At 44.6% G+C, this 14,492-nt stretch overlaps 1 protein-coding gene across 1 annotated transcript in view; it reads right to left on the bottom strand.

The window, feature by feature from the left end:
* Window positions 1-14,492, bottom strand: part of LOC124613956 (glucose dehydrogenase [FAD, quinone]-like) — a 39,476-nt gene that overhangs the window by 19,235 nt on the left and 5,749 nt on the right. The window contains exons 2-4 of the mRNA XM_047142734.1: window positions 10,736-11,123; window positions 4,364-4,553; window positions 1,040-1,262 (exon numbers count right to left, since the gene is read on the bottom strand). Coding sequence (XP_046998690.1) covers window positions 1,040-1,262; window positions 4,364-4,553; window positions 10,736-11,116 — 794 coding nt within the window. The 5' untranslated portion in view covers window positions 11,117-11,123. The remainder of the gene's footprint in view (window positions 1-1,039; window positions 1,263-4,363; window positions 4,554-10,735; window positions 11,124-14,492) is intronic.

Genomic DNA, 14,492 nt, shown 5'->3' on the forward strand with positions numbered 1-14,492 from the left:
CAGAGACATTGTATAGCTGAGTATTGCTCTGTAGAGGAACCGTTCAGTGCCGTTTGCGTGACATTTTGTGATGTTTTACTCAAAGCTATAGTATAAGGGAAGTACTACTGATTTACCCAAATTTATGAAGGAAAAGGTAATATTGGAACGAGTGGAATTCCAGTTTGAAACAAAAGGAGCCATTTCTGCAGTAAAATGGGTGGATAACCGTCCAGTCACTTTCCTGTCCTCAATTCATGACCCATGTGAAACAGCCACAGTGAAAAGGAAAAGCAAGAATGGTACTAGTACAGAGGTTTCTTGTCCTGAAGTTGTGGCAGAATACAACAAAATAATGGGTGGTGTCGATAAGTTTGATCAGTTACGAGAAAGGTATGCTATTGGCAGACGTTCTGTAAAATGGTGACACAGAATATTTTATTTCCTGGTGGACGTTGCTGCAGTGAGCAGTTTTATCCTGTGGAAAATAAGTAAAAGAGAAAGTGGACAGCATGATCAGCTCACATACAGGATCCATCTAGCCAGACAACTGATCGCTGGCTTCTCATCCCAAAAAAGGCATGGACAAAAACCTGTCTTCCTGGCAAAAAGGGGTAAAGTACCTGAAGATTTTCGTCATGTGGCTGTAGGGGAGCATCAACGCAGTTTAGGAGAAACCCACTGGACGTGCCGTCATTGTAGTACCAAAGCTGCGGAAAAGAGCACTCGCTGTGTTTGTACATATTGTCAAATACCACTTTGCATAGACTCATGTTTCAGAAAATTTCATGGCAAGTAATTATGAACAATCATTGTAACAATAAATATGACATATATTGAAAAAGTTGTTTTTGTCATTTAACTCCAAGGAAGGGCAGTGGGAAGAGTACTTCCCACCTTCTTGTGTGACCTCACTTTCACAATTGGAGCAAATTTGATATTCTGTATGATAAATATGCCTATCTGTTAACTACTATCTGCTCTCCATTCACTAAACAAAACTGCTCAATAATTTTGCCCACGAAAGGGTTAAATAAACATATGAGTAGAATGTGGTTACCTGCTGGGCTCGTGTCGGAGCCCCTGGTAGACCATGGCTTGCGCCCTGTTGATGCCCGTCTGGTTCTGGCCGTTGAGGTCGCCTCTGCGGTAGCCGATGGCCTCCCCGGCGGCGATGACATACTCGGTGAGCGGCGGCGCGTACGGGAAGTGCTGCACCACCATGGGGCCACCCGTGCCGTGGAAGCCCTCGTCCACCTCCTCCGGGTTCAGGTTGTGCTCACCTGCCGGAGGCGAACTACATCAGCAACGGCCATGGAGTACAGACGAGAAATCGAGGAACTAAAGAGCTGGTTGGAACGCCCCAAGGAGCTATGCAGCACCCCGCCTGCAGTTGCTACATTACTTCCTGTGCGCTGCAAATTTTTCCGTCGCTTAGCGTGAATGTGTTATTGAAAGTGTGCCGGTTTCGTGTCAGGGGCTGTAATGATCTCATGTAGTGAGTCGCGTTCGTGTTGATGACGACAGTGACAGTGACAAAGAAGGCGGATCGGGAAATCAAGTGTCAGCACATAGCCTATTATTGTGGCTCTTGTGAAATATAATGTTAACGTTTTAGCATGGAGAATTCTCAGTCAAATCAATGAGAAGAATTAAGTGAAACTGCTGCCCTATCTGTTACTGCTTCCCTATCTCCAGATAAAAGCTATCTCACTTGGAAGTCCGAGATCGAACATACAGGAGATGTTTCACTCACTTGAAGTGAAAGAAAATGGTATGGGGGAAGTCCACAAGCACGAAACCGAAAGCAGTGAATCAATGGAATAATTATATGCATGTTCTGTTTAAAACACAATAGAATGTGAGGTAGGCTTTTACAGCATGGGATGACACCAATCCACAGTTCTGGATAACTTGTTGTATAGCCAGTCCCCTAAGGAAATTATAAGCTACAAGAGGTAAACAATCAGACAAGGAATTAAATGCTCATTCGGCCCCAAGAGAGTCCTAACTGGTTCAACTGGTTCAAATGGCTCTGAGCACTATGGGACTAAACATCTGAGGTCATCAGTCCCCTAGACTTAGAACTGCTTAAACCTCACTAACCTAAGGACATCACACACATCCATGTCCGAGGCAGGATTCGAACCTGCGACCGTAGCAGTCACGCGGTTCCGGACTGAAGTGCCTAGAACCGCACGGCCACCGCGGCCGGCGCTACACAGTCGCTGAGGTATGACAAAATCTCAGGTTTACGCTACAGTTAAGAGTATAGCGCTTGCAATCATAAATATTCAAGAAACATTTGGTGTCACGCTGCTCATTTGAAAGTCCGCTCTTCCAGTAAAATATTTTATTATATAATTTTACTCCCTACTGTACGTCACCTCTTTTTTTTTAACTCTACTTCTAAATGTCTACTTTCCGACATAATTGATGACATAGTTCGTTGAAACCGGTAATGTAACCCCTTCTTTTTAAACAAAACAAAATTATGTACTGTGACTATGGCTTCACTATTGTAATGTCACACAAGCATTTACATTTATAAAATACTTCTACTTGATTGGATGACAGACCAGCTAACTGCAATTTAAAAATGTATGACGAACGTAGGTTTTGACTGTAGCCCAAACATACTCATACCACTTATACGGGTTGTGTCATGTAAGTTCCCTTTTATCCAATTGCATTTCATTTTTTATTCTGTCGACTAAAGAAACGATGGCTGTTTTATATTTGTATTTCAACTATGTTGCATTTTGAGCAGACACTAGGAAATGGCTATACAGGCCAGGCGACTGTGACCGAAAGTCTGAAAAGTATGGCAATGGGTATGAAAATGAGCCAAATAGTGTGCCTTTCAATTGTTTCCACGTACTTTTTATCTCTTAATGGAGGGTCTTTTCCCTTCTGTTTTCACTTACTCCATCTTCTGTGGCTTGTCTGTTCTGAAAGTGGACTTACGAACGATTTCGGATTTGTTGTTGGTAGCAGGTACAACCATCCTGAGGATATGCGACTTTACCTGACTTGAATGGTATCGATCAGACGCTAAGCCATTCACATGGGCAGGCGCCCATACAAGAATATGAAAAGAGCCTTGGATTAAACGCAGCTTGATCCTTGTAGAATTCCTTGCCATTTTCGACTCTCCTACTCTTCATGCTACTTTATTCTCCGAAATTTCGCTGTGAAATTTGGAAATTGACGCATGTACAAATATTTAAATGAGTTATTTTTTGGAGGGCCATGTCCCCAGCCGTTGGATAAGCGCCTGAGTCACACCGAAACTGTTCAGTTATGAAAAGGACAAATAAGAGGCTATTACAATCCACCTTATGATAGCCTGTGAAGTTCAGAACTCAAGTATGTTCCTCCCAAAGCATTTTGAAGCAACTCTCACAAATACTCGATAAAATCGACTTTGATGTTTTCCGATCATTTTGAATATGCTAAACAAAGGTGGTATTCTTTCGACAAGCAGAGTGGCTATGTGGGAGATTGCTTGGCTCACACACGAGACGCCTGGGTTCGAATAGTGGCGGAATCAAGCTTTCAAACAAATGTGCATGTTCTAAGAGCATTTACGTGAAAAGTAAAATAAAAGAGATAGAATAAATTAATTTGTAATTTGTTTAATTATACAGTCCTGATTAACGAACTTTTATAAAAGATTGGTAATTAATAATTTTGTGTGTAACGAAAACTGGATTTTTGTGTGCAATGACAATAATTAAAAATAAGATGACGTGCATTTTTCATAAAATGATAATTAGATGTGTTAATTAGGATATATTTGATGAATGTTATATTTGAATTCCGTAAGTATTTGAACTGAACAGAAAAGAAAGAAAAAAATATTGACCGAAATGACACTCGATCTAGCGATTACCAGTTTCGTGCGCTTTATGTACTGTACGCTTCACAGAAACGCCCGTAGAAGCACTTTCGTTCGAAGTTTGATTCCATTTGTAATCAAATACCCCCGCCCCCACCGGCCCCCGTCGCAACCCCCCCCCCCCCCCCCTCACCCCACCACCCCCCACAATCTAGCGAGCACACTACGACATACCCATACTGCTAGTCGAAAAACAAGTACCTTATATTACCGATTTAAACATACTTGGAAAACTTCAAAGTCTATTTCATCCACTATCTTTCAGAGTTGCATTGAACTACCCTAGAAGAGGTATATTTGAGTTCTGATTTTCACGTACCATAAATACAGAAAATTACAAAAAACCGGTTTGCCGTATGATTCCGTATTAAGTGCTCTTAGCAGGAGTGGGACGACCTCGCACTGTGGCAAATCGGGAAGTACTTACGTGATTTTGGCTGAATGCATTAAAGAGAAGAAAGCGCCGCGGCAGGAAGCACTCACTCTTGATGAAGTAGGGCAGCACGTCGTCGTAGCCCCAGCCGGAGTTGCCGTTGCTCGCCCACTCGTCGAAGATGGAGCGGTGGCCACGCGTGTACATCATGCCGTTCAGGGACCCGGAGCCGCCCACCATCTTGCCCCTCGGCCAGCTGCACAGGCCGCCCTGCCCCAGGCAAGCGTTCTCCTGGGCTACCTGAGGACAAAACAACCAGACCGCCTCAGATCCCACACCTAGAGGCAGCAGTGTGGTCATCACTGTGGTACTGAAGTGGCCTCTAAACCTCAACACAGGACAAACTAAACTAAACCGTGCGGCGTGCGGCGTTGCTGTACTCCGACCTTGCCCCGCTAAACAAACGCTACTTCCATTCTCCCCTGAAGCACTACCCACCTCCTAAGCCGAGGTCCCTAATGCATACCTACACGATGCCATTCGACTTGGTGATACGCCAGTTTGAATCCTGATGGTAGACGAAAATTTCACTGCCACTATTTGGCCAGCAAGGGGAAGGTACGTGGCTGCTTAAAGTTCTTTATTACCAGACTTCGTGCCAGTATACTGGATTACATTCCAAACCTCTCCGCAGTGTTCCAAGAAGTCATGTGACTCTGTTAATGGTGTTCCGTCCTCGGAAGAGGACGTTAAGCCCGGCAGCCCTCTTGGTGTCGTTCGAAAGGTGTAGACTATATGCCGACACTGGGTTTCACCCCCTCCCTTCTCTCAACATCGTCACACAAAACAAACGTAATACCATATTATGCACACACCAGTTACACTTTCCTACACTCAGTAAATACACACAAGATACAGTTGTCACATTCCCACAAAGAAAGGGGCCGTGGTGCGCGACAGAAGAAAACTCTTTCCGACTAAGCGGCCCAAACCATTTCTCAGGGTATCTCCACATAGTAAATGTATCTATAGAATGAACGTAGCCTATTGCGCGTGTTCTCAACGTGAAACAGGGATAGTCATGTGATTTTGGGACGATGTTACTTGTCGACAATCTGCTATAACAGCGAAACTTTAAAATTACGCGTATTCGCCTTGTTTTCATACGTTCCTGCACGTTTGAGTTTTAGTACCAGCTGTAGTGCAGTATCGTCGTTGCTGCATATGTAAGGAGAAGTACGTGTAAGGACGACCAGTTACTTTCCATAAGTATGTACAACAAATGTATAGTTGTATACTGATATGAGCCACTTAATATGTTGAAAAATATCGAGGCGCAACATTATAAGATCCATTGTAGAGGTAATTTCTACGATTATGGCTATGTGTTTATCAGGCAAGAGCTGGATAAATTTGCAAATATGTTCGAGTAAATCGAGTAAACTGCCACGCACTGTATATATATCATGTGCAGGTAAAATTTATACATGACAATTTGATTAATTTCCTCCGATTTTTGCAGGCTCTCAAACTCTTGTGTGTAATTAATTATTTCTACATGAGACAGTTTCCTATACAGTGTCACTGTAACGTAATTAATTAGCACAGAAATTCGACAGTATGAATAAGTACAATATGAAACGTAAGAAAATATTGTTGGCTGTCAATTATTTTCCTGTTACAGAAAAAAATAAAGTGGAATCTGGGCTACGATACTGTGACGAAAAACCACAATACCATTGCTCTTTACCTCTTTAAGCCAACTTCAGTTCCCGGTATTTTATTGTTAAAATTTGTGTAAAACGCGTATACAAAGTTTCACGGCACTTCTGAATGTGAGCTATCTGTAGTAGCGAAGTAATAGCACTCGAAGTACGCAAAGCGTTATACGGGGCGCTGTCCCAAACTCACGTGACTTGAGCTGCAGGAGCTGTTGTGACGGAATTCTCGTTCTGCGCATCCTAATGCTCACTCCATACATATTTATACTCTATGGGTATCCCAGCCAACCATGGCATACGGATTTGCTATTTTTATTAAAACACTCATTTCTTCCAGTCATTAATGTCGGCTTTTAAAACCGGAGCTGACATTTTTTCTTTCAAGGAGCTCGTGTTCCCGAAGAAGTTTATTCCAGTGGTACTAATGTAGATCGGTACACCTAAGTAAACAACCCACCATGGACATATCTATCCTTCTAATTAAATAAAAATAAAAGACGGTTTTTCATGTCATTGTGAAATGGAAACGCGAGGAAACAAAACAGCTAAACTAAGACAAATCAGGTCTGATGTAATGACGCACAAGGACCATTGTACAATGCAGAGGGTACTTGTAGTAAATCGCATGAAATCACCGTAATGAATCGTTCGTGAGTTCCAAAGTGCTGCCAACAGTCCAGCTAGGACAATGACTGGGCACAACGAGTTAAAAAGCAGCTCCTCCTAAACCAAATATTTCTGCAGTCAGAGCAAAATGACGATTGAGGTGGTGTAAAGAGCGACGCAATCGGACAGTGGACGACTGCAAACGTGTCATTTGGAGTGATGAATCACGCTATACCCGTAGAAATCCGATGGAAGGGTTTGGGTCTGACGAATAACTGGAGAACGTTCCCCTCTATTATGTAAAGTGTCGACAGTGAAATACAGAGAAGGTGGTATTACCAAATGGGTGCCTTGTCGTGCTTTTGGTATGATCCTCGTATTGCGGTTAAGAAAAAGCCAAATGCGGAAGGATCTGAATACATTTTATAGCTTCATGTACTGCCTACAGATATGACACAGTTCGGGTAAATGATTGTTCGTATCAGCGTGACAATTCACCTTGTTATAAATCAGCATTTGTGAGTCAATGGTTTGCGCACAGTAACATTCCTGAAATGGACTGTTCCCACAAGAAACCCTATTTGAACCGAATGGAACATCTGTAGGATGAGTTGGAAAGTCGACTTCGCTCGAGACCCCATCGTCCGACGTCACTATGCTTCTTGTTTGGGCTCATGAGGAAGAATCGGCTGCCATTCCTACACAGACATTCAGACAGTTCATGGAAAGTGTACCCAGCATATTTCAAGCTGTCATAAAGGAGAATAGTGGTCACACACTATATTGATGTCTACCAGTAGGTGTCTCGACATTTTTAATCACATAGTATGAGTATGAAGCGTGGTTTTTGAGTTACTGTATGTAGTGATTGCATTCACGTAACGTCCAGTTTGTTCTGCTTTGATACAGATGACCTGAACATCTGAATTTGACCAGAATTGACAGACTAAATGAAATAATAAGATTAGCTGTGTATTATAGTTTGCAGTTCCTAATAACCAAAAACCTCATGACAAAAGTTAATTTGATAGAAGTTTATGTCTAAGTACACTCGTATAGTATGAATGGCTGGGAGACCAAGAAGGGCAGGTGTAGCTGCCTGAACTCGAAAGATATTTTCTGTCCTTCGCAGCGATGGGCACCTTTCCTTCACGAAGCGTCAGCATTATGTGCTGTTGTGTTAAGTGCAGTTGACTGTAATGGATGTGTGCCTAGTGTGATGTCATGTGGCGCCGGCATAGAATACTCCTCCCAAACAGCACCAAGGGGTCCACCGAGTTTAACGTCCCCGTGCAACAGTATTGCATGCCATCACTTCGTAAGAAATTTCAAATTTAATCCAGGATACTGGCGAAAAAACTGGTGATCAGGGCCATCACCTCTAATTTACCCCAGCCCCCAACCCCCGCCGTGAAGGTAAAGGGAAAGTTGTCAACAGTGCGCGGCCTACCCGGATGATCACCCATCCAAACAGTGGCCATGTCCGGCTGTGCTCAACATCCACCATCTTACGAGTCGTGTTTTTTAAGTAAGTAACGTTTTGAAATTAAAAAAAGACGTACTAAGATATTTCAATAATTTTATTTTTACATGAAAGCCTGTACCTTAATCTACGCACTGACACCATTACAGTCTGATTCTTCCTTGTTTACGTTGTGTACTGAATGTTTAAGATGCCTCCGATAATCGTGAGTCCCGCCGACTGTGAAGTACGGTCTGTTATAAGATTTCTTATTGCTAAAGGCCTAAAAGCGATCGATATTCATCGTGAGATCTGTGCAATTTACGGAGAAAACATTATGAGTGATGGAATGGTAAGAAAGTGGGTGAGAGCACTTAAAGAGGGGCACATAAATGTGCATGATGAACAACGGAGTGGGCGTCCTTTGGTCGTTAAGGAAAATTTGGTGCAGGAAGTGGACAATAAAGTGAGAGAAAACAGACGCTTTACGATTTCCTCCTCACGGGATGACTTTCCTAATGTTTCTCGTAGTGTTTTGTATGTCATAGGGACCGAGCACTCCAATTACCGAAAATTGTGGGCACGTTGGGTACCGAAAATGTTGACGGATGTGCACAAAACCAAATGTTTAGACAGTGCATTGACTATCCTTGAGCGGTACCACAACGACGGTGATGATTTCTTAAGCCAAATTGTAACGGGCGATGAAACGTGGGTGACCTATGTCACACCAGAATCAAAGCAACAGTCCATGGAAGTTGAGTAAGGGCATCATTTTGCAACAAGACAATGCTCGTCCGCATGTGGTGAATCAGACCGAAGATCTCATCACATCTTTTCGATGGGAAACTCTAAAGTCTAGACCATCCTCCGTACAGCCCCGATCTTGCGGCCATGCCAACAACTATGGATTCCGAAAAAATCGATCGTATGAAACCTAACTCGCGCTTTTCCCACGTGACATCCTGAAAGACACGGATCGAGGCAGTCAATCAGATTCAATATTTCTTGACTTCTAAAAGCAGTTGATGACTATGCTCACTATCGAAAGTACTGTCGTACAGTGTACCAAGCGAATTTTATCACTGACGACTCCTTGGTGAGGAGGACACAGCATGTTGTCTTGGATGGAGAATTATCGACAGATCTAAATGTAACTGGGCGGTGAGCGTCTTCAAGACGATGACGAAGTCAAAACAGTGGCGATGCAGTGGTTAACAAGTCAGGCGGCAGACTTCTATGAGGACAGTATTCAAAAACTGGTACAACGTTATGACAAGTGCGTCAATATTGGCAGAAATTATGTAGAAAAGTAGATTAAGGTACAGGCTTTCATGAAAATATAAAATTATTCAGATATCTTAGCACGTCTTTTTTTAATTTGAAAACGGTGCTTACTTAAAAAAAATGCGCCTCGTACATAAACCAGTGTATTCACTGCGGCACGGCCATTTGCAGCTTATGAGCACGCCCTCCTTCAGTCTGCTGCAGTGTGAAAGTCTGGTCCCGTATTCCCGCCTGCGAGCAACACCGACTCAAAGGAAGGCCTCTGCGCTTGTTCGTGACGACACGTCAGCTAGGCACGGCGAACGCCAGGTCTGTTGCAGGCAGAAACGCCTGGGCGTGCTTATCACTATAAATCTCTTATTTTTGGACAAAATGTTTGATATTGTTTTGGATTCTGCAGTTTTATTTAGATGAAAGATTTTCTTACTATCGTAAAGCTACAAATGAAGATCGTAGTTCTGTATTGCTGAATCCTGTCGAAACAAACGTAGATCAATATGAGAGGATGCTTTGCCCCATTGCAAGCTTCGGAAATTTTACATTCAAGTAACTATATTTACTTGATCCATTTTGTCATCGAAACTTACCTCAACCCCCTTACAATGAACTCGTTACTTTTATTTATTTATTTTCGTTTGACATCGTCACTGGAAGTGTGAACTAATTGAAATGTGTAAATGTCCAAATGTGCCAGTCATTAGATTACAGTCGTTTTCAACGAAAGGAATTCTAAACAGGAAACAAAATAGCTTCATACATCGAAAATACTGCTGAGCTTAAACTTTTTTAAACACGCACATTAGAAAAGATAAATATTCTCCTCTTGCAACTGAAACGAGGAACTTTATAAGATAAAAAAATTTTATTTGATGAAACAAGTATCTCTCTTTTGCCTCTTCTTCTGTCCCCCACACCCTCACCCAACGTGTAGAATCGCAAGATATTTCATTAACATTCAGTGCTCCTCACCCCATAGTCAACCAAGATACCTAAAGAAGAGCACCAATATGTTCACAGTTTCTTGTAAAAGCAACCCAGTACAAACGTAACTTCCTCAGATTTACAAATAAGGCAAAGAAGCACGAATTCTGTTGCTGCTGGACCATGAAGTTGTTTTTGTATGTCAATCCTTAAAACAGGTGGAAATTTAAGTTCAGGAGTACACTATTTGTTAAGAAGTGTAATGAACTGCACAATTAATTGATTGCAGAAATCTCTCAGAACAATGTGTTTTGGTCAACTACCACCAGTAGTTTCACATTTTCCTGTGTCAGAGAGGGATACACCACCATTATGAGTGTGCCTGCAACAGACCTGGCGCTCGCCGTGCCTAGCTGACGTGACGTCACGAACAAGCGCCGAGGCCTTCCTTTGAGTCGGTGTCGCTGCGAGCCGCGCCGGCTTACCGTGGTGTAGTTCCAGTCGACGACGGTGCCGACGCCGGACATGGCGTAGGTGGGTATCTCGGTGATGGTGGGTTCCTCGGGCCCGGCCTCGAGCAGCAGCACCGTGCTGGCCGCGTCCTCGCTGAGCCTGGCGGCGAGCGCGCTGCCCGCCGGCCCGGCGCCCACCACCACGTAGTCGTACGCCGGCACGCCGCGGACGTCAGCGCCGGCCTGCAGCGAGGAGGCGTCGTGGCCGGCGCGCCGGCACGCGTCCGAGATGTCGCAGCGCGCCTGCACCAGCGCCTGCAGCGCCGTCATGAACGCCACGAACGAGCTGCCGCACGCCTCGCCGATCAGCGGAGCGTCGTAGAACGAGCACGAGCTGCACGTCACCGCCGACATTGCTGGCCTGCGCAAGGTGTCAGTGCCAGTGGCGTCGATAAACAGCTCAAACCGCTGAAACTTAACAGAGCTCGAGGGCCTGAAGGAATCCCTGTCGGATTCTCTACCGAATATGCGGATAACTTTCAATTATTGTACTATCAAGACATTGGAGAAAAACTAGTAATTTTTAGCCTAAATGTTAAAATTCTAGATTATAGGAGAAAGTGAGACGAACACTTTGAAAGAATGGAGAGTGGCAGACTCCCCTTAGAGTCTAGAAATGACACTACTGGCTATTAAAATTGCTACACCATGAAGAAATGCAGATGATAAACGGGTATTCATTGAACAAATATATTATCCTAGAACTGCAATGTGATTACATTTTCACGCAATTTGGGTGCATAGATCCTGAGAAATCAGTACCCAGAACACCCACCTCTGGCCGTAATAACGGCCTTGATACGCCTGGGCATTGAGTCAAACAGAGTTTGGATGGCGTGTACAGGTACAGCTGCCCATGCAGCTTCAACACCATACCACAGTTCATCAAGAGTAGCGATTCCCGTACTGTGACGAGCCACCATCGACCAGACGTTTTCAATTGGTGAGAGATCCGGAGAATGTGCTGGCCAGGGCAGCAGTCAAACATTTTCTGTAACCAGAAAGGCCAGCACAGGACCTGCAACATGCGGTCGTGCATTATCCTGCTCAGACGTAGGGTTTCGCAGGGATCGAATGAAGGGTAGAGCCACGGGTAGTAACACATCTGAAATGTAACGTCCACTGTTCAATGTGTCGTCAAGAGGTGACAGAGACGTGTAACCAAAGGCACCCCATACATCACGCCGGATGATACGCCAGTATGGCGATGACGAATACACGCTTCCAATGTGCGTTCGCCGCAATGTCGCCAAACACGGATGCGACCATCGTGATGCTGTAAACAGAACCTGGATTCATCCGAAAAAATGACGTTTTGCCATTCGTGCACCCAGGTTCGTCTTTGAGTACACCATCGCAGGTGCTCCTGTCTGTGATGCTGCGACAGGGGTAACAGCAGCCATGGTCTCCGAGCTGATAGTCCATGCTGCTGCAAACGTCGTCGAACTGTTCGTGCGGATGGTTGTTGTCTTGCAAACGTCCCCATCTGTTGACTCAGGGATCGAGACGTGGCTGCACGATCCGTTACAGCCATGCGGATAAGATGCCTGTCATTTCGACTGCTAGTGATATGAGGCCGTTGGGATCCAGCACGGCGTTCCGTATTTCCCTCCTGAACCCGCCGATTCCATATTCTGCTGACAGTCATTGGATCTCGACCAACGCGAGCAGCGATGTCACAATACGATAAACAGCAATCGCGATAGGCTACAATCCTACCTTTATCAAAGTCGGAAACGTTATGGTACGCATTTCTCCTCCTTAAACGAGGCATCACAACAACGTTTCACCAGGCAACGCCGGTCAGCTGCTGTTTGTGTATGAGAAATCGGTTGGAAACTTTCCTCATGTCAACACGTTGTAGGTGTCGCCACCGGCGCCAACCTTGTGTGAGTGCTCTGAAAAGCTGATCATTTGCATATCACAGCATCTTCTTCTGTCGGTTTAATTTCGCGTCTGTAGCACGTCATCTTCGTGGTGTAGCAATTTTAATGGCCAGTAGTGTACAAGTGCCAAGGAAGAGAAGATAGAAGAAGACCCCGGCAACGATGGGTAACGTAACAGGCAATTTCTCCTATTACCTGAAGAGAAGAAGAAGATGACACCGTAGATTCCTCGTACAAAATATCGTAACCAGTAGTTGAAGAAACCACAGCTTACACACGTCTACAAGAAGGCTAGCAAAAGTGACCCACTAACTACTGCCCAACATCATTGACGTCCATTTGTTGCAGAACCTTAGAACATAGTCTGATCTTAAATGTGATGAGCTACCTCGAACTGTACGACCTCCTTCATGCCAACAACGATGGATTCCGAAAAAATTGATCGTATGAAACCTGACTCGCGCTTTTCCCACGTGACATCCTGAAAGCCACGTATCGAGGCAGCCATTAAGGTGCAATGTTTCTTGACTTCCAAAAGCCGTTGACAACTATGCTCACTATCGAAAGTACTGTCGTACAGTGTACCAAGCGAATTTATCACTGACGACTCCTTGGTGAGGAGGACACAGCATGTTGTCTTGGATGGTGAGTTATCGACAGATCTAAATGTAACTTCAGGTGTCCCACCGGGAAGAGTGTTGTGACCCTTGCTGTCCATGTTGTATATTGACATGGCAGATAATTCCTTAGAGTTTTTGCAGGCGGTGCGGTTATCTACAGCAAAGTACTGCCTAAAAAAAACTGCACTATTATTCAACAGGATCTTGATAAGATTTCAATGTGGTGCAAAGATTAGAAACTTGCTTTAAATGTTCAGAAATGTAAAATTTTGCAACGTTCGAAACGAAAAAAACTTAGTACCCTATGACACAATATCAGCGAGTCACAGTTCTAGTCGGTCAACTCATACGAAAAGCTGGCTGTCCCAGTCTGTAGTGATATGAAATTGAACGATCATACATGCTAAGTCACAGGTAAAGCAGGTGGAAGAAATCGCTTCATTGGTTGAGTACTAGAGAAATGCTATCGATCTACAAAGGAGATTCCACTCATGCGGTCCGTCCTGGTACACTCCTGGAAATTGAAATAAGAACACCGTGAATTCATTGTCCCAGGAAGGGGAAACTTTATTGACACATTCCTGGGGTCAGATACATCACATGATCACACTGACAGAACCACAGGCACATAGACACAGGCAACAGAGCATGCACAATGTCGGCACTAGTACAGTGTATATCCACCTTTCGCAGCAATGCAGGCTGCTATTATCCCATGGAGACGATCGTAGAGATGCTGGATGTAGTCCTGTGGAATGGCTTGCCATGCCATTTCCACCTGGCGCCTCAGTTGGACCAGCGTTCGTGCTGGACGTGCAGACCGCGTGAGACAACGCTTCATCCAGTCCCAAACATGCTCAATGGGGGACAGATCCGGAGATCTTGCTGGCCAGGGTAGTTGACTTACACCTTCTAGAGCACGTTGGGTGGCACGGGATACATGCGGACGTGCATTGTCCTGTTGGAACAGCAAGTTCCCTTGCCGGTCTAGGAATGGTAGAACGATGGGTTCGATGACGGTTTGGATGTACCGTGCGCTATTCAGTGTCCCCTCGACGATCACCAGTGGTGTACGGCCAATGTAGGAGATCGCTCCCCACACCATGATGCCGGGTGTTGGCCCTGTGTGCCTCGGTCGTATGCAGTCCTGATTGTGGCGCTCACCTGCACGGCGCCAAACACGCATACGACCATCATTGGCACCAAGGCAGAAGCGACTCTCAT

Source organism: Schistocerca americana, chromosome 4 (genome assembly GCF_021461395.2).
Source record: "Schistocerca americana isolate TAMUIC-IGC-003095 chromosome 4, iqSchAmer2.1, whole genome shotgun sequence".
NCBI classification, from domain to species: Eukaryota; Metazoa; Arthropoda; class Insecta; order Orthoptera; family Acrididae; genus Schistocerca; species Schistocerca americana.